General features: G+C 32.6%; 2 protein-coding genes across 2 annotated transcripts in view; one reads left to right on the top strand and one right to left on the bottom strand.

The window, feature by feature from the left end:
• Positions 1–1799: 1799 nt before the first annotated feature.
• Positions 1800–3384, top strand: LOC133332614 (m7GpppX diphosphatase). The gene is made up of 3 exons (XM_061540996.1): positions 1800–2280; positions 2341–2486; positions 2761–3384. Exons 1-3 carry the CDS (start codon positions 1800–1802, stop codon positions 3382–3384), a joined length of 1251 nt encoding a protein of 416 aa, XP_061396980.1.
• Positions 3385–5370: 1986 nt separating this feature from the next.
• LOC133332630 (exocyst complex component 4) overlaps positions 5371–20252 on the bottom strand; it is a 75285-nt gene continuing 60403 nt past the window's right edge. The window contains 15 exon segments of the mRNA XM_061541018.1: positions 5371–5549; positions 5699–5905; positions 5972–6148; positions 6213–6642; positions 6713–7114; positions 7401–7703; positions 7790–7914; positions 7984–8265; positions 8267–8738; positions 8795–9132; positions 9514–9575; positions 10148–10184; positions 12953–13162; positions 15837–15999; positions 16101–16213. Of these exon segments, the coding sequence (XP_061397002.1) occupies positions 5373–5549; positions 5699–5905; positions 5972–6148; positions 6213–6642; positions 6713–7114; positions 7401–7703; positions 7790–7914; positions 7984–8265; positions 8267–8738; positions 8795–9132; positions 9514–9575; positions 10148–10184; positions 12953–13162; positions 15837–15999; positions 16101–16213 (3498 nt within the window). The 3' untranslated portion in view covers positions 5371–5372.

The following is a 20252-nucleotide window of genomic DNA, read 5'->3' on the forward strand; positions in this document are numbered from 1 at the left end:
CTTGAAGGTCTGGTATAAAACTAAGACCGTTTAAAGAAGATAGAAGGTCTTTTATTGAATACTAGAAGGTCGTCTCATAGAAAAAATTAATTTTTTTAAGTTCTCGTTTGTAATGGACCTTAAAACAACATTTAAAAAAATCACGCTTCTGTCAGTCTTTCTATGTTTAGTCCAATGAAAAACTATACATATTTCTTCCAAAAGACGTTTTAGTCTTCGTTTTGTTTAAAAGTTTTAGCCATTTGTCAAATTTTTATCAAAATTCGATTCGAGTTTCAATTTAAAAGGCTCATTTCATATAAAACCATTTGTTCTTTCCGCCATAACAAGTAACGGAACGAATAACATGAAAACCATAGCATACTTTTAGGCAACATGTAAATTAAGCATTTAAAACCAACTGTGACATTAAGTTACAGTACAATGACACAATAACAGGCATCAACCTACTGTGAATTGCAACATTCGTATTCCAACAGTTCCGTTCAGTGAATACATTACAATTGAACTTATTCATCATACAGAGAGGGAAACAAAAGTTTAATGCCGGAACAATCTTTAATTTTTAATGAAATTTCCAGTTTAATAGTCTGATTTTATAGAAAAACATTTTTTCTTGCCACTATAATAAGTAACGGAATAAATAACATAAAAACTATAACATACCTTTAGGCAACATGTAAATCAAGCATTTAAACCCCATTCGGACATCGTGTTACAGTACATTGATACAATAACAGTCATCAATCTATTGTGAATTGTATACCAACAGTTCCGTTCAGTGAATACATTGCAATTGAATTCAATTCACGATAGAGAGAGGGAAACCATCATGGTTTTCTAATTATTAATGAAATTTCCAGTTTAAAAGGCAAATTTTTTAGAATAAACTGTGATCTTGCCTCAATAATAAGTAACGGAACGAATAACATGAAAACCATAGCATACTTTTAGGCAACATGTAAATCAAGCATTAAAACCAATTGTGACATTAACCGTCATCAATCTACTGTGAATTGCAACATTTGTTTTCCAACAGTTCCATTCAGTGAATAAATTGCAACTGAGCGGTTTTCTTTTAGTTGGTATCCCACATCATTCGTAAACAATCCATCATCCCACATCATTAGTAACTTTCGGTTCTCCGCTTTGACTTCTTCTTTATCGGGCATTTTGTCTTATCCCATCCCATTCGTTACAGGTGGAACGTTTTTCAATGTTTATGTGTCGGTGAAAAAGGCGGACTTTCTGCATTCACTCGGCATCTTCGGGAATATCCGCATCAAAATTAAATCTAAATAAAAGGTTTACATACAATACAAGGATTTAACTGATCGGGACCACATTATTTTAAATTGAGGTAATGTAATTCTTTTTCCTTTTTATCTTTTTAGAAGGGGATTGAATCCATCCACGGCAAAGCCAACACCACGCACGATGGGTCTCCCGTAAGGTCTCCGCAACCCAACCCCATTTTACTCTTTTAATTCATATCAGTATGTTGGTGAATGCACAGAACGGACAGAAGCACCAGACACGACACACCATCGATCGTAAGACCCTTGTACAATGTCGAAAATGGAAGGCGAACTTCACTCGGGGAATAAATGAAATTTTATTCACTTTCGTCCACGTCCTATTGGACCACTTGGTTCGTGTGTGGGGTTGGCTTTGACCTAGGTTTAGGAAATAAATCATAACCTTTCATTCATTTTTTTCGCCTTTTTAGTTGTGCATAAAGCAGATATAATTCCCATAATTCCAAACTCCCGGCAGAATAAATTGTGTCGTGCCTAACAATGCCGGAACAATCTTTAATTATCAGTGAAATTAGCGAAGAAATAACTACTGAAAATGGTGCGGATACCTCAGTAGTCGATGCCAGTGAAGCTACACCAGAGATTAAGGCAACATCACCAACAGAATTGAAACAAACGCCAACTTCCAATTATGATCTCAATAAATTTCAATTGCATCGAATACTTAATAATAATACACGCAATAAGAGTATAGCTCTGTTGGGTAGCTTTCCCAATATATCGGATACGGATAATGCTATTGTGATTTTGGAAAAGCATGCTTTTCGGGAAAGCGATGTGTCCACCACGACGGCTAAGGATAAGGAAAATAATGATCAAGTAGGTGAAAGTACAAAAAATGGCTCCAAGCTTGTGGCCCCTGGTCGTGGTTCATATTTTGGTAATGATCTAAAGGTACAAACGGATTTTATTAACAATGTCTATGGCAGTTATCAGTGTACACCACCGGCTGAATTAAATGGTAGGATAAATGGTGAAAATTAATTTAATTTGTTAACTATTTGTTTATGGTTTTTAATAGGTGTCAAGGCCACCGTGGTGTATCCGGCCACTGAAAAACACATTGAAAAATATTCCATTTGCCAAAAATATTTAATTAATGAAACCCCGGAATATTATAAGGATATTACACTGCCGTATATAACTTCATCGCAATTTTCATTGGAGGTAAGATATGAAACAGGTACAATGTTTCAAATCGATAAAGGGATTGGATTGTAAAAAAATCTGAAATTTTTACCACATGTATCCCTTCGTATTCTGATTACAACAACATAATTTTTTATGCCGAAATCTCTGAAAAATCTGAAATTTTTACCATTGGTAGCCCTTTGTTTTCTGATTACGAGGAAAATGTCAAAATTTCAGAACTTTCTAAGATGTGGCCCTAAAAGAAATCTGTTCCAAAAAAGTTTATTTTACAATTATTTCATTTCTATAGTGGGTCTACAACATTCTGGAACATAAACAAGAAACGGAACGCATAATTTACGAAGATTCCGACAAGGAAACAGGTTTCATTCTCTTGCCCGATCTCAAATGGGATGGTCGAAATGTTGAAAATCTCTACGTTTTGGCAATTACCCATAAACATGATATCAAATCGATACGAGATCTTAATGCATCACATTTACCCTTACTGCGTAATATACGCAATCGAACTTCGGAAGCTGTAGAAAAACGTTATGGTTTAGCTGCATCCCAACTGCGTATGTATTTCCACTATCAACCATCGTTTTATCATTTGCATCTGCACATAAATCCCATACGCAATGATGCACCCGGCATTTGGTGTGAAAAATCCCATATGCTTGATACGGTTATTAATAATTTGGAATTAATGTCAGATTATTATGCTCGAGCAACACTGCCATTTGTTTTGTATGAAGGTAATAAACTGTTGGAATTGTATGAGGAGGAAATCGATATACGAAAGGCACCGAAACGTTTGGCTGATCATGATCATGTGGAGAAGGAGGAGGACGGAATTGAAGTTAAAAAACCTAAACTTGAAACAGCTGATGATAATGTTAGTACAACCGATAAGGTGACAAGTGCATCATAAAGTGGCTGTGATATATATTTACCATTTGAAGTTGAAAAAAACAACAAATAATAAACTTAATGAAAAAGTGGAATATAGAGATTTTACTTTTTTCGATTATACGGTTGAAAAACATGCTCAAAACCTTCAAAATTGGGGATACCTTTATATATGGGCTTCCGGAAAAAGTGAACCCATATTTACAAATTTTTAGTGGAGAGATTTGGTACCCAATAATAACCCAAAGTACTAAATTTCAGCGAATTCGGTTGAAAAAAGCGCTTAAGAACCCCAAAATACCGGAAATTGGGGTGTGCCGATACATGGGGGCTACCAGAAAAAGTGGACCTATATTTATAATTTTTAGTGGAGAGATTTGGTACCCAAAATACCAAATCTCAGCGAATTCGGTTGAAAAAAAAGCGCTTAAGAACCCCAGAATACCGAAAATTGGGGTTTGCCGATATATGGGGGCTACCAGAGAGAGAGAAAGATTTGGTACCCAATAAGAACCCAATATATCAAATTTAAGCGAATTCAGTTGAAAAAAACGTTTAAGAACCCCAAAATACCAAAAATTGGGGTGTGCCGATATATGGGGGCTACCAGAAAAAGTGAACCAATATTTATAAGTTTCTGTATAGACAATAAGAACCCAATTTCAGCGAATTCGGTTGAAAAACGCTCCCCATCTTGAATATGGCTCCTTTCAGGAAAACTGTCACTATTTTTATAACCTCGGCCTCGGCCCTTGGCTACGATAAAAATGTGCCTCATCAAAATATTGATTTTATTTTTTGTCGAAATTTTAAAAATCTTTGAACTTTTACAAAATGCTATTTTTCTCTTATATAACATGTGTATATATATGTTTTGTCAATGTGTAATAAATCTTTAGAATTCCCTCAAATCATTTTGGGAAAATTTATAAAAATCGGTCAAGTAGTTGCTGAGTTATTTGCATTTAAATTCAACCATATTCCGAATTACGCCTACTGTTGGGTGCTGGGCGCCTAATATGTAAAAATGAAAAACCACACAAAAACGAATTGTTTAAAAATGGCAATTTGTTCTTCATTCACAATGGCTGGCTGCTGGTTTGTAAAGAAAAAAATATAGCATACTTTTAGGCACAGCACATTGAATTGAGTTTAACCCTCAGCCTTGTGGCTGACTAATAACGGTATTAAAACACTTTGCTATGGCAAAAATGTGCCTCATCGAAATATTTATTTTAGGCCCTATGTTCCCTTGGACCAAATCCACTTCAAAGAATTTAAACCTCATATAAAGCGAATAAACTTCGTATTTTATTCTGTAGACATCCATGTATGTCGGCAACACCGACTAACACTATTTTTACTTGTTTTTTTTTTTTTAATTTTACTAATTCCAAACTCCTGCAACCAATCTTTAAAATATTTTTTTTTTTTCAAACAAGAAGAAAAGGTTATTCGGTTTTTGTTCTTCGTTTTATTTGTTACAATGATATACAACATTTGCATCATTTCATACGTATATGTATATATTTCTATATTTATAGTAAATATATAATTAATTATAATGAACAATATATATATATAGTTAAGCAAATTAATATTTATGAACATAATCATCATCATCATAACCTAGTGAATTGAACGTTGTGTTTCGTTACTAATATGAGTTTGTTTTTTATACACCTGTATATATTTATATAGATATTGGGATGTTTTTTGCCGGTCACTAAATTGCAATATCTGTGTATATAGAGTTTGCATATTTGAAGCCAGCTTCTTAGAGGCGGCGGTGGAGGACAGAAAAAATACAATTAAGCCTTTTTTTAAGTGAAAAATGTTTGGAAACAAAAAATGTCTTACAACAACTGAATTATTTATGTTTTTCTTTTTGCGTGTAGAAAATAAAGAATAGCTTCATTTTGTTTTTGGTGTAAGAGGCATTTCCTCAACCTGCAGCTTTGCTTTTAGACCATAAAACCAGTTGATTTTTTTGTTTGTTTTGCTTTGCTTTTAGACCATAATACCCGTGGATGGTTTTGCTCCCAAAATATCCGATAATTTTTGTTGATAATTGGCCAGGGTATTTGAATCGGTAATGCCTCGGGCTTTACACGACAATTGTAATGCGTTTAAATACTGCATTTCAGAGAATTGCAAACCTTGTTCTACAAGGGTTGTGAGTATAACCTAGAAAAAATAAGAGGAAGGAAAAAATTAATTAAAAAAATAATCTTTAATAATTTAGGTAAAATGTCCGAATATTTTTTTATTCGGAATTAATAAAATTATTTTTTAATTAAATATTTTAAAACCAATAAATATTCCATAATACTTACATCAGGTTCCATGCATAATAGTTCATAAAATTGTTTAGCTTGATCGAGAGCAACTTCACGGGAAGCAGTTATGTTGCTTAAGGTTTGCTGCAGGGCCGAGGCATTGCGGCAAATTCTCTTTACGGTAATTTGATCGATTTGCTCAATATAGTTGGAGGCTTGTATTAATATTAATGCCGCCAAATGGGCCAAGCCTTCAAAGATGTACTAATAAAAATCAAAAAAGAATTCCAATTAACTTTTTTTAAGAAATAAAAAATTATTTGTATTTACCCTTGTCTTTCTCGGATGTAAAGTTGTGCTAAAAGCTTCATCCAATTCGGACAAACGTTTGGTTAATATTTGCACTTGTCTATCGGGTTCCAAGACATCATCTTTGGAATCGATAAAGGCATCAGCTCGTGTACGCTGTGGCTTAGAACGTAAATAATGGAAACATTGGACACGGACCTGAAAAAAAAAACAATTTTTTTTAATTATATAATCACAATAAATTGTTGTTGTGAAATTTTACCTCCAAATGCAATACAAGCAAACATGTATTGGCCAGCTCATCAAATTCCAATGCCAAATTTGTTAGAACATTAATTGTACCATCCTTAACAGTGGCATATGATGCACAATCTGGTGTCACAACATTTAGGCCATTTACCAAAGGTCTTCTCAGCTCATTGGCAAATTCGGAAATTCGAATTGAAAACCATTCCATACTCTCTTGAAGTATGGCCAATTCTTTGAGGACACTAACATCCCCGAGAATTTCTTGTTGTGATATACCACCTTCACCCAAATTACTGGTTAACATTTCAGCTTCACGTATGTTACGTTGTTGCACCTGCAAGGGGCTCTCTTCCTCCGAGGCATCATATTGATTTCGTTGTAAACGTTTGCCATGCTTCGGACGTTGATGGGAGTTCTTCAAATCGGTCCAGTTGGGTAAGGTTCTATAGGAATAATTAAATAAAATAAATTCATTAATTAAATAAAACTTGTTTTCTACTTTTGTATACTCACTTCAAAAATCGACTAATATCCTCATCATTTAACCATGTCACACTGTAGATACGTCGATCCTCAGCATCTGGTTGCACAATACCCAAATAGGCATCATTACAAATGCCACGATAATCTCTCAATACTGAACACACTGTTTTCAAAAGTTCCTCCGAATAACAAGGCAGATCTTGTATTAATTGTTTAGTTTCCGATAGACATTTTTCCACCCTCGCTGTAGACTGTAGTATGGGTCGTGATAAACCCAAGGCTGACATCTCTTCAGGGGTTATTATTGTACGCCATACATCTTGATTTTTCGATAATGTTTCAATGGTCATTTTCAAATGAGAATTATGACCCTTCGACAGAAATGTGTCCTTTATATAGTTATCGATGAAATCGTGTAGACTGCAGGGTTGTCTAAAAAAGAAAAAAATTTGAAAATATTTTTTTTTAATTCGAAAAATGTATTAAATGTAATATGTTATTGAACAAAAATTATTAATTAAAAAAAAAAATAAAAACATTTTATAAAAATTAAATTTAATTTTTTTTAATTTAAACTATTAAAAAATCGGAAAAATGTATTAACATTTACTAAGCAAGTATTTTTTAATTTTAAAAAATATTTTTTGACAAAAAGGCGATTAGAAGGCGATGTTATTAAAATTAATAAATATTTCCATTTTTGTAAACATTTACTTACCCTGGTTTACATTTCATGAAATTCTCAATTTCTTGTATATAGCCCATCAGGGGTAAATACACCTTGGTGATGACTGTCTGATCGGGTGTACATATTAGTAGCTTTTCTCTTTGTTTTTCATATGGAAGATTTGATTTGAAGCTGTAATTGGCCCCAGCCTTACCACCGCTGGCATGTAAGGCAGCATTTAAAGCATTATCCATTGAGGCATCTGATGCATTGCGACGATGGCCTTTGTTGTCATCACTACTCGGCGTGGATTTCGTTGAAGATTTGTCGAATTTGAAAATTGCCTTTTTTGCACTGGAAAACAAACCCATAAATTTTAATAAATTAAATATGACTGTTCCAAGTTGGGAGAAAATGAAGTCAGAATATTTTTTATCTACCTTGGAACTTTACGCCTTAGGAAATATGCATTAATATTATTTGTTGGCTCAGAAAACGATGATTGTGTGGTATCATCGCCGGAAGCATTTTGTATATCTAAGTAATCGGTTAAAAGTAATTGCAACTGGAAGTTGAAAAAGGAAATATTTTTTACAATTTTTATTCTAACCAAATTAAAAAAGTCATTTCTTACCACAGACTGAGCTTGTGACCAAAAATCCGTTAAACTATAATGCTGTGGACCAACAATTTGATATTTTTGTACGACACCCGAAAAATATTTCAACACCGTGGTGTGGGTGCGAGCTATGGATTTAAATTGTTTGAATATCACCTCCAACAATGTCAACAGGGGATAACTTTCATTTGTTATTAGCGGTGAATCGATCAATTGACGTGTTGTATTTCGAACCACCTCCAAAAGCTCAGTTTGTATACCCACCCGAAGCTTTTCTATTGAATCGGACACCTTTCCCCAACATACCGAAACATTCAACAATTATGGCAATAAAATATGTCATGCTAAGTTCGGGTTCCAACAAATCGATGTCTTCAATAATTTCTGTTTTGGTGGGATCAACACCCTGTGCCATCTCCTGTAAGGCTTTGCGGATACGGGCATTTGCCTCTATACGATCTGTGGAACGTCGTGCGGTAATGTTACGTGAAAATCCTTGATTTAAACGATTCGAATTGGAACGTTGGAAAGCTGACAACACATCTTGTGCTGAGTTGTGATAAATTTGTGCTACCAATTCTTCGTGTAGCCTTTGATAGAGATGTTGACGGCGGCCCATTAAGTCGCTGCGTATATCAGCCAAGCCTTCGACCTCTTTGAGGGGACCGTTTATCAAGGACAGGGCGTCGGTTAGCTCTTTACTGGCATGTAAATACTGGCGTTTGGAGGTATAGCTAACCACACTTTGAGGCACTTTGCGTAAGTCATTTCTATGAAAATGAAACACATAATAAAAATTTTACAAATATTTATGGAAATTACTTACATTTGTTCCAGCATGGCCAAAACATATTTATGCTGCACTGCATCAGTCCACATTTTCTTAAGTTCCTCTCGACGACATTGCAGCAAACGTTTGCAGGCATTTAAATTCTCCTTAACCGTGTGTATCTTCTCCTTACTGCTATTGATCTCTGTAGAGACCTTGGTAAACAAGGGTATAACTTGGGACAGTTGCTGGTCATGTTTGGATACCAAATCATTGAGCCTTCCATCGGATTTTTTAAACTCTTTTTCAATTTTTTGTTTCTCCTTTTGCCGTTCCTCATTGGTCTCACTCAGCCCCAGAGATTTGATGACATTAACAATCAGGCCACAGCCCGCCTACAACAAACAACAAGCGAGATAAAAACATAAACATTTGAAGGAACAACGCCCACAAAACATAATTTTGTTTTTGGCCAAACAATTTCCAATGGAACTTTGGGTTTTGTTTTATTTTGATATGAAAAATTGCTTGACCAAAAACTTTTGACATTTTGTCTGTCACAACAACACAACATCAGAGATAACAACACCTTTGCAAAATGTCATCATCACTGACTCTGTTTTTTCTTTGGCCTATTGGTCGTCTTGACCGACTTTTGTAATGGCATTTTAGGTGATTAATTCCGGGATATTTATAGTTTTCGGTGTAGCTCATCATTGCTGGGAACATAATCTTCCGTGTTAGTCACTTTTCGTGAGGATTTTATTAATATTTACCTCGTCTTTTCCATATTTAACTCCTCTTCTAGGTGGTTTTGTTGGCGGTGGTGTCTCCATATCTGTCATATCTCTGCTACTGCTGTGGATTGTTTGACAGTTCACTTGATGCAATTATTTTTTTCTTTCTCATTCTCTGTTCGCAATGTTGCCGTACTGTTGACAGTTGGGGAACGTTGGTTAGGGTGGTGTAGATCGGCTTTTGGTCAATCGATTTGAGAGGCTTTTAATTAGAAATAATTTTTAAAACATGATGTTTAATGCTTTCCACTAGCGGTAATTGTTAGAATAGTTGACAGAATTATGACAAATATAAAACAGTATACAAACTTAATATCCAACTAGATTTTCGGAAGTAAACTTGACATTGCATAGTAATTATTATGTAATTTTAATAATATTAAATATTTTTCGTTAATTTGAAGTATTTCAAGACAATAAATGGACTCGATTTTTAAAACGAGGTAGAAAATCAGTCAGCTGTTATTTGTTTTGCTTATGTATACAGTTTCCGTTGGTTACATAATTTCTGTATCAAAGTTTAAATTTTTTTACATTAGACCATGGTACAATGAATAGGTAGTCCATTTAGAACAGCTCAAGGTAGCCGCATCGGCGAATTTCTACAACAAACATCGGTTGTTGTATTTTGATATGTCAAAAATATGTTGCCACAACAAACAGATTGACACGATTTTTTTTACACAAATTCTTGGAAAAAATGTTAATAAAAGTATTGCCAAAAAACTCTTCCAAATTCGGAGATTTTCATTTATAATTTTTGGTTCAACATTACCACAACATTTTTGACATTTATTTGCACCAACAGCTGGGCCGATGCGGCTACCATATTAAATATACCTTGGAGCAGCTGATGTCTTGATTTACTATCAAAGGGCGTATTTTCTACATGAATTCCAAGTGCAATGTTGCCAACCATATTATAAAAAAAATTGACAGATTGTCGAGACAAAAACAAAGGTTTTTATTTTGTAACATCACCTTATTATTGCATCATGCATTAGACTTGAGGAAAATCAGCTGACATTAGCTTGGTGGGTGACCTTATTTTTTTTACACAAATCCACTAGGGGGAGTATTATGTTCAAACTCTACACTGGAGATAATCTTCCAAAATCATTTGCCAGTTGTTTCACATTTAATTTTTTTTAGCCGACCATATGCGAAGATTTCTTTTCGAAGTTCTAGATTTTTATTTTCTACTACATCTAACAATTCAGTGTACTTATCAGTTTCAGTTACCAAATTTGAAAATTTTAGGAATTAACACGAGTGAACGAAGAATAAGTAAAAACATTTTTCAATATCTTCTCCATTTTATAACTTGTACATTGTCAAAATCAAGATCTATTAATAAGGTGACACAGTAGGCGAAAATCAGATCTTTTCTTCCTAAGTCTAATGTCAAAAACTTGGATTTTGACAGCAAACTTGAGAAACAGCTGATATGCAGCTGGTCGCCCTGGATGACATCAATAACAGACCTTGGTGACAACTATGAATTTAGGCAGGTAATCTGATGATCAGCTGTTCTTTCAGCTGTTTTTGTTGATATTTTAAATAATAGTACGTTTACATTTAACCGGATTTCGTTAACCCAGTGGGTTTCAATTGTCAATTCCTTTGCATCTATGTCAAATAAATCCTCATAAATTAGGTTGACGCGGTAAAAAGTTCTAACTATCTTCGTACTATCACCGAAATATCTCACCATTTTGTATTTGATAATTAAAACACAGTTTTTTTTTTGTTTTTTTTTTCTTCTTCTAAGAATTGTTATTATTTTTCGTTTTTGTTTTATTGAAATACATATGTTTTCGAAAGTACATATTATTACGAGTTTTTGTTTATTTTATTTTCATTTAAATATAAATTTTCCGTTAGATATATATGTATATGTTTGTTTACTTTGGCATGTTCTGCAAAAAATGTTTTCAAAACATCATATTTTTTTTCTTTATTTTTTTTTGTGAGAAAACTACATATTTATCGTTCGCTTGCTTTATTTTTTTTGGTGCACTTATATAAATATTTGAAAGCCAACATTTATAGATGTAATGTGTGACCTGCTAGCTTATTTTTTAGGCATATATTTTCCTTTTATTTTTATTTGAAAAAAATCAGTGTTTACGTCATGACAATATATGCTTGAATGCTATATGTCACAGAGAGTTTGATGTGTGACCTCTTAGCTTTACAACTTCAATAAATGATGTAAACACTATATTTTTGTCTAAGAGCGCGTTTAGACTACTAAATCCACACCCCTTTTAAATGTCAATTCCATAGGGTATATGTCACTTAAATCATGTACAAAACACCAGTGTATTATATTTGACGAACACAATGTAATATACATTTAAAATCATGCAGATTTCGTAAATCTAAACACACTTTAATATCTCAAATTGTTAAGTGTGCTTAATAAATTATATGCGGGAACCTGTTAATGGGGGGTAGGTAGATTACAGGCTGTGCTCATTTGTTACTTGTTATGGGGATATTTTTCTTATTTTTTCTAGAAATTGTAAATATTTCAAAAAGTTGACAATGATGACAAATATGGGAATTTCCTTTGCATCTCATTTTCTATCATAAAAAACTTGTGGGTTTTGTTCTATAAAAAATCGGAGGTATTTTTAATTTGCTAATGATTGTTTTTTTACTAACAAATTCAATTTTGTAAAAAAATATCAGGAGGGACCATCAAAAAATTTTCAAATAAATATGAATACCTTTTATTGATTTTTTTAGGTTAAGGAAGTATATATGTTAATTTTCTCATTTAGGTGGGCTAAAAATAATACAATTATCGTTGGGGTGCTATATGTGTGTGTGTGTATATACCTAAGTATCATTTGTTTTCTTTACAAAATAATATAAAAATTATTAGTTTAACTTCAACGATTGGGTTTTTGTAAATTTTTCATTTCCATATATAATTTCTGTTTTTTTGTTGAGGTTAGGTTTATATTTATAAAAAAAATATTTTGAAAAAAAAAAACAAAAACAATTTAATAATTATAACAATATTTTTAAATAATAAATTTTCTAATTATACAATTATTAATTTTCTCTTCTTCTTTAAGGTGTGTGTATTAAATAATTGTTTTTTATTTTTCATTTGTATTGGTTTTTTATACAATGTTATGACTTTTTTTGACTAACATTTCTTGTCAATTGTAATTACAATTAAACTTATTACTTCTATAATAGATATATACTTGTGTACGAATTTCTTAATTATTTTTTCTGGTTTTTATCTCTTTTTGGCAAATTTGCATGAATATAATTTGTATCATCTTTTTTTATTAATTTTTTTTTGCGTTGTTTTTGAATCCAAAATTTATGGGAAATATCAATTTTTGTTGTTTTGTTTGTTTTTATTTTTTATTGCAATAATTTACTTCTTAATATCGTTGTTAATAATGCTAAGACGTCGAATATTTGGCTTGTCATAATCTTCCATGGAAATCCCTCTGGAAAGACGTCGCGAACCATTGGTGCCATCAAACGATCCCGAACTGGTGGAAAAGGCACGCCCGCGATCAACACCAGGCATTACCACCGATGTCAATAGACCTTGTCCTTTGCAGAAGAGTAAAATCGATTGGGCCACCTTGGCAGGCTGCAAAACAAAAAGAAAAAAAAAATAAAATAAATTAATTAATAAACAAAAAACATTTTTATTTTATAATTTGGGTCGTGTAAACATAATTTTTGCTGATTTGTTTCAAGTTTGTTTAACATTATTAATAATTTCACTAATTTTTGAATATTAAACGATTTTAAAACATCACCTATTTATATGCATTTCTAATCTTATGGATATTATTCCACTTACATGGAATTTGAAAAATTTACGCAAATACAAATCAGCTGACTGTCACCACTATACAATTTTAATACATTATTTATCGATTTACAAATCGAGTCGATTTATTTCGCACTGTCTAAACGCAGCTTAAGCAATTTATTTGACATATGAAGAAGCATTTTACAATAATACAAGGTAGGGCAGCTTGAGGTGAATAACAAAAAAGCAACTATGCACGTGTGGCCTCTTCTGCCAAAAATAAAATACGCAACAAGTGTTTTTGTTTATTTGACATTTTTTTTTAACACAAAACCAAAAACGCGAAAAATGAATGAAAGGTTACGATTTCTTCCCAAAATCCACAAGCCACCTTGAGAAAAAATTGTAATCAGTTGGTAGCTGTGCCCTACCTTGTAATAATTATACCATGTGAAAAAGGTATGACACAGGCTTTATTAATAAGGTTAACCAGGAAGACTAGATGCATATCAGCTGCAAGATCTAATAATAAGGTCGCCCAGCTAGCGAAACTCAGCTGTTCTCAAATCTGATGTCAACAATTTAGATTTTGTTTACATTTTCATAATGGAAGTCAATGGATTTTGACAGTTTTCATAATGGAAATCAATTTACAATAATGGATTTTGACAGCAAACTTGAGAGTCAGCTGATATACAGCTGGTTTGCCTAAATGACCTTATTAATAGATCTTGATCAGCTGCTTCTCAAGTTTGTTGTCAAAATCTATTATTGTAAATTGATTTCCATTATGAAAACGTAAACAATGCCCACATTTTTTACATTAGACTTCAGAAAAAAAGCAGCTGACGTTCGCTTACTAGGTGACCTTCGCATGTAATATCAAAACAAAAACAACTAGTTTTTATCTGTCAAATTTTATCTAGTAATGTTTTTTTTTATGGTTGGGTCGAATTCTACTTTGAAAGCTAATCCGATATTCAGCAGCGCTAAATGGAGTACCTATTTTTTGAGCTATGAGACAAGCAAATTGATAATCTAAAGCAGCATACATACTATCGGTTTGGACTGTCAGTTTTTTTATTGATTACTGTCCGTTCAACAATGTAACGAATTGTCATACAAAAAGAAATCAATATATTTCACATGTGTTCGCAAAAATGCCCACAGAAGTTATGGAACCAACCAAGATCACCAAGCAAGTAAAATTTAGCTCGTTTTTCTCAAATATAATGTCAAAAAGTTTATACATAGTACATTTACATTGTACCGGATTTCGTTAACCCAGTAGTTTTAAATTGTCAATTCAATTGTATATATGTTAAATAAATAATCCTCATGATCCGGTAAAAAGTTATAATGTAAATGCCGTTTTAGACGTTGTATACTTTTTCATAATGGAATACAATTCACAGTAATGGATTTTGACAGCAAACATGAGAACCAGTTGGTTATCAGCTGCTCCCTGGATGACCTTATTAATAGATCTAATATGTAACCATGGCACAATGAATATTTAGTCCATTTAAAGCAGCTGATGTCTTGATCAACTGTCAAAGTGCGTAATTTCTACTTGAATTCGATGTGAAATGTAGCCATGCCATGTGAAATATTATAAGGAAAAATGTGGCAGATAGTTGAGACCAAAACAAAGGTTTTTGTTTTGATACATCACCTTATTATTGCATCATGTATGTAACCGTGGCACAATGAATATTTAGTCCATTTAAAGCAGCCGATATATTGATTAACTGGCAAAGTGCGTAATTTCTACTTGAATTCGATGTGCAAAGTTGCCAATCACGTGAAATATTATAAGGAAAAATTTGACAGATGGTTGAGACAAAAAAAAAAAAAGGTTTTTGATTTGATACATCACCTTATTATTGCATCATGTATGTACCCAACGAAATATGTATGTATTCGTACACAAATATCAGCTGACTGACAACGTTATAGCATTTTAATACTAGTCTAAGTAATTAGGATTTAGTTTATCGATGTACAAATCGAATCGATTTAGAAGGCATAGTCTAAACGAGCTTTATCTCAAATTGTTTCGAGTATTTTCTTTTGAGATTTGTCGAATGTTTTTTTATTCTGTTATGTTTTATGACATAATTACAAAAGGTGGTCTCATTTGAGAATTTAATGATGGCAACCCTTTTTAATTTGGAACTCATCTATCAATTTTAAATAATATGAAAAATAAATTCCATAAAATTTTATGTATGCCGATTGGTATATTTAACCATGGTTGTTACAAGGCAGGGAACTTTAAAACATTTATAAATATAAATTATTTAGCAATTTTTGCCACTGAACACATGATATGCGTACATTTCGAAGGAAGATATTTTCATTTAAATTTTGAAAGCTAAATACGGTCAAGGGCAAATTTATGAAAAAATTGGAAACATATGACTGCATGAGACTGGCTTGTATAAATATGCCATGGTTATGTTTATTAATTTTTTATTTAATTTTCCTCTCCTTGTCTACTTACCGCATCAGCCAAAACATCGCCGGCCCTTTCAATTTTCAACATGGTCACCTTTTCCTTTTCAATGTCACGATGCAATTTCTCCACCATGGAAGCATAGGGACTTAGCATGCCAGTAATTAGTATGACATCTACCTTGCATCCTTTCAATGTTAAATCTTTGCGACTATAAATTAAAAAAAAAAAATAAAATTAGAGATTAAATTAAAATTCATTCATCATGTATTTACATATTTTATTTACATAAATATGTATTCTTGTACTCACTTCATAAATGCCTTAACATAGAGACCGACATTTTTACTATTCAAAGAGCCTCGCAGGCGTTTTTGATATTCGGTAACGATTTTCTCCTTGTCCGGATTATCGCCAACCAATTGCTGTGTAGCACACACGAACATCCAACCAACCATCACAGAGAGTCAGAGATGAATTGGGAATTGTCCATATGTTTAGATATCGTGTTTTTTATGGATTTTTATTTTGGCGGTTTTTGCACAAATTGCAGGGGGAAAGCACATTTGATTGATTGGTTTGTGGGTGGGTAGGTGGGGTTTTTTTTTTATTGCGTGTAAATAGGTGGTAATCCCAAGCGTAGGTTTTTTTTATTGGCAAAAAAATGGGGAGAGAAATTCAAAAGAAATTTTAGATTAGCATATGCAGTATCGTGGGGTAGGTATATCAAACTAAATTGCATACAAAATTTATACAAAAATAACAAAATATTTATTAAGCATACATTTCTACAAGTAGCATTACAGGAAAAAATATAAATAAATAATAACAACGATGTTTCAAAAAAAAGAGATATAAAGGAGAAATGAAAAGAAAACATGCTTTTCATTGCGATGATAAGGGAAAAAGTGACTAGGAGTGTATTTACAGCGAACATGTGTCATTTATTTGACATATATGTCATATGTCAAATTAAACGATGTTTAAATGATGATTAATCATAAAACACGTTCGGTGTGGAAATTCTAACAACAATGATTGTGTGTAACAGATATTGTCACATTTACATACATATATGTGAATAATAGATATGTCTTTTTTTTAATAAATTTGGAATGATTGAAGGTTGTATGTAAGCGAATTGGAAATGAGCCTTCTAATGATTCCATAAAAAAAACTACAAACGCACTGAAAAAAAAAACAATCTCATAAAGAATGTGTGGTATGTGTAAACTAGGTTTTAATGGACGAATCATTTGACAATACTAAAGGGGGAAACACATGCAGTCGCTCCATCGCATAATCGGACAAAAGTTTTTCTAATAAATAAATGTATTCTGAACTTTAAAAAAGTGTTAAATATATATATTTTTGAATTTATTTCGATTTCACATACATAACTCTCCGAACAGAAAAAAAACAACGGATCAGATGGAAAGATGTATGTGTGACGTAAGCCAAATGCTGAATTTAATCATAAGAATACAAAAGCCACTGTTAAGCACGGAAAAGGTTCTGTTATGGTTTGGGGCTGCATGTCGAGTGCGGGAGTAGGCGATTTGCATTTTATTGATGGTAAAATGGACAAATTTGTCTACCTCAACATTATAAAACAAAATGTAAAGCAAAGTGCAGACAAATTGGGTATCGCGAACAACTTTGCCTTTTATCAAGACAACGATCCCAAGCGCACATCAGGTGTTGCAAAGCTTTGGTTGATCCATAACTGCCCCAAACTTATACAAACACCTGCACATCGCCCAGATGTTAACGCAATTGAGCATCTTTGGGAAGAATTAGCTAGGAGAGTGTACGAAAAAAAATTTAACTCCTTAATACAGCTAAAGGAGGCTTTACTGAAATCGTGGAACTCCATAGAGCCGGAGGTATGCCAGAATTTGGTCAAATCAATACCGAAGCGTTTACAGGCCGTTCTGGACAACAAAGGATATGCAACTAAATATTAATTTCTCGATTTTTTGCATTTTTTAACATTGATACTTTGCTTTGTCCGATTTTGCGTTGAACACAATAAATTTGTTTTTCTAACGAAATTTACTGTTATCACTGGGAAAGTTGTTGTTTTTTGTATTGTTCAGAAATATAAGTAAGTAATGTGTAAATAAAAGCGAAAAAAATTACACATTTAGACATTTTTTTTGAAATGTATAGCATTATTATTATATCTGACAACCACTTGTCCGATTATTCGATGGAGCCACTGTACCAAAGATTCAGGTCTGGCATGTTAAGTTGACCTTGTATGAAATGTCAATTTATACAAGAATAGCAGAGTCGAACTTAAATTTGGACGTCGTTACTCTTTATTCTTTTACAAATAAAGAAGGCAACTTAGCATGTCAATACTGAAGGCCCTAGGATTAAGGCCTGGCATGTTAAGTTGGCTTTGTTTGAAATGTCAATTTATAAAGGAATATCGAAATCAAACTTAAATTTGGACACCGTTACTCTTTATTCTTTTGCAATAAATAAAACCAATTTAACATGCTAATCCTGAAGTCCTCTTATGTGTTTCTCCTTTATGAACAGTTTAGAGAGTGTTTAGACTACTTGCAAACGTCAATTTCATAGCATATACGTCACGTTAATCCTGTTCACACTGCCAGTTTATGGCTTATAATTAACATATAGACTATATATTAGACTATATCTTATTACGTGATTTATGTATAAAAAATGAAATCCACTCACAAACTCAAATTGCTTGAAGTCATATTAATTGTAAATACAACTCTGTTTTTTACGCCAAAAAATGCGTTACCATTTCTAAAACCGACTAACTGGACTGAATCCAAAATCCGGCAATATTTTTGTAGATGACTGATGAATGACGGACATTAAAGTTCACACAGACACAGGCATTTGGACCAAAGTGTCATACAATACTGATAGTGTGTACACCGCTTAGGAGTAGTATAATGGCGACACATATGGTCTGTTCCAGTACATTTTTAATAGTAACACATATGGTCTGTTCCAGTACTTTTTTAATAGTAAATCTAGTAAAAAAGAAACAGTTCAAAATTGTTCTCAGAGTACAAAATAATTCAAAATGTGCGGAAACGCAAATCGAGTAAATATGCCAAAATTAGATGTCAATACTTCAAAATCAACGTAACAGCCAATCAGAAATTTCTCGAGTAAAAAGTTTACAAAGAGAACGCCATTTTGTTTTGTGCTCTCTTAAATGTGATTCAATGTTTTACCAGTTTTGTGGGTTGAGGAGGAACGGGTTTCGAGTAAAAAGTTGCAAAACATGTAAAATGAGTAGATTCTTTTAGGTTCTGGAACGGAACTATAATGTATTTCGTTTGTTTACTTTAAAATTGGCAAAATTCCGAAAATTTTAAAAAAGTAGCAGCTAAAATAATATTTTTTTAAATATACAAATGTTTGAATACATTAAATGGTATTTACATCATAAATTTTTGCCAGGTTAGCTTTCTCTATAAGGATTTATTTGACATATATGTAATAAAATTGACAAATTAGATCTAGTAGATTTAATGCTTCATGCGTCTATACAAGGCAATGCGGTTGCAAACATATACATATTTCCTGAATTGAATTATTTTTTTTCTGAAATGACACTACAAACAAAATACACAAAACGAATTGCCAAAAAAATTGTCGGTACGAGCAAATTTTTTTTCCATTTCTATTCCCCTTGCCCATCTCTCCTGCAAACAAAGACTTGCCGCAAGTAAATATCAGCTACTTCTCAAGTTTGCTGTCAAAATCCATTATTGTGAATTAACTTGTATTATGAAAACGTAACAATGTACAAATTTTTGACATTAGAAAAAAAAACAGCTGACTGTTGCCTGCTGGGTGACCTTATTAATAGATCTTCTTGGTATGCGTAAAGAAATATCAGCTGATGTGTATGTATACGTCAAGGCCTATTAATAAGGTCATTAGCTGTTTTTAAAGGTTGCTGTCAAAATCCATTATTGTGAATTGACTTCTATTATGAAAACATAAACAAAGGCAACATTTTTGACATTAGACTTGAAAAAAAAACAGCTGACTTTTGCTTGCTGGTTAACCTTGCTAATACATTTTCTTGGTATATGTAAACAAATATCAGCTGACTGACAACTTTATGTCACATTAATATTAATCCAAACATCTAGCGATTTTAAACATCTAACAACAAATCAAGTCAATTCAATGCGTTTTGAGTCTTAATATGCTATACATTTACAATTGACTCGATTTGTAAAACGAGTAATTAAATCCTAGGGTTTTAGACTAATATTTAAATTAAATGAAGTCAGTCAGCTGATATTTGTTCGTTTGGCAACTATTTAAAATTTTATTGTATTCTGAATTTCGAAATAAATAAAATAAGGTATAAATAAGGTCGTACATGGAGACCATCTGAATGTCAACTGCCTCTCAAGTTTGCTGTCAAAATATTTGATATTAGCCTTGAGAAAA

This window comes from Musca vetustissima, unplaced genomic scaffold (genome assembly GCF_032173495.1).
Source record: "Musca vetustissima isolate MV318-11 ecotype Yass unplaced genomic scaffold, APGP_CSIRO_Mvet_v1 utg2910, whole genome shotgun sequence".
Classification (NCBI taxonomy): Eukaryota; Metazoa; Arthropoda; class Insecta; order Diptera; family Muscidae; genus Musca; species Musca vetustissima.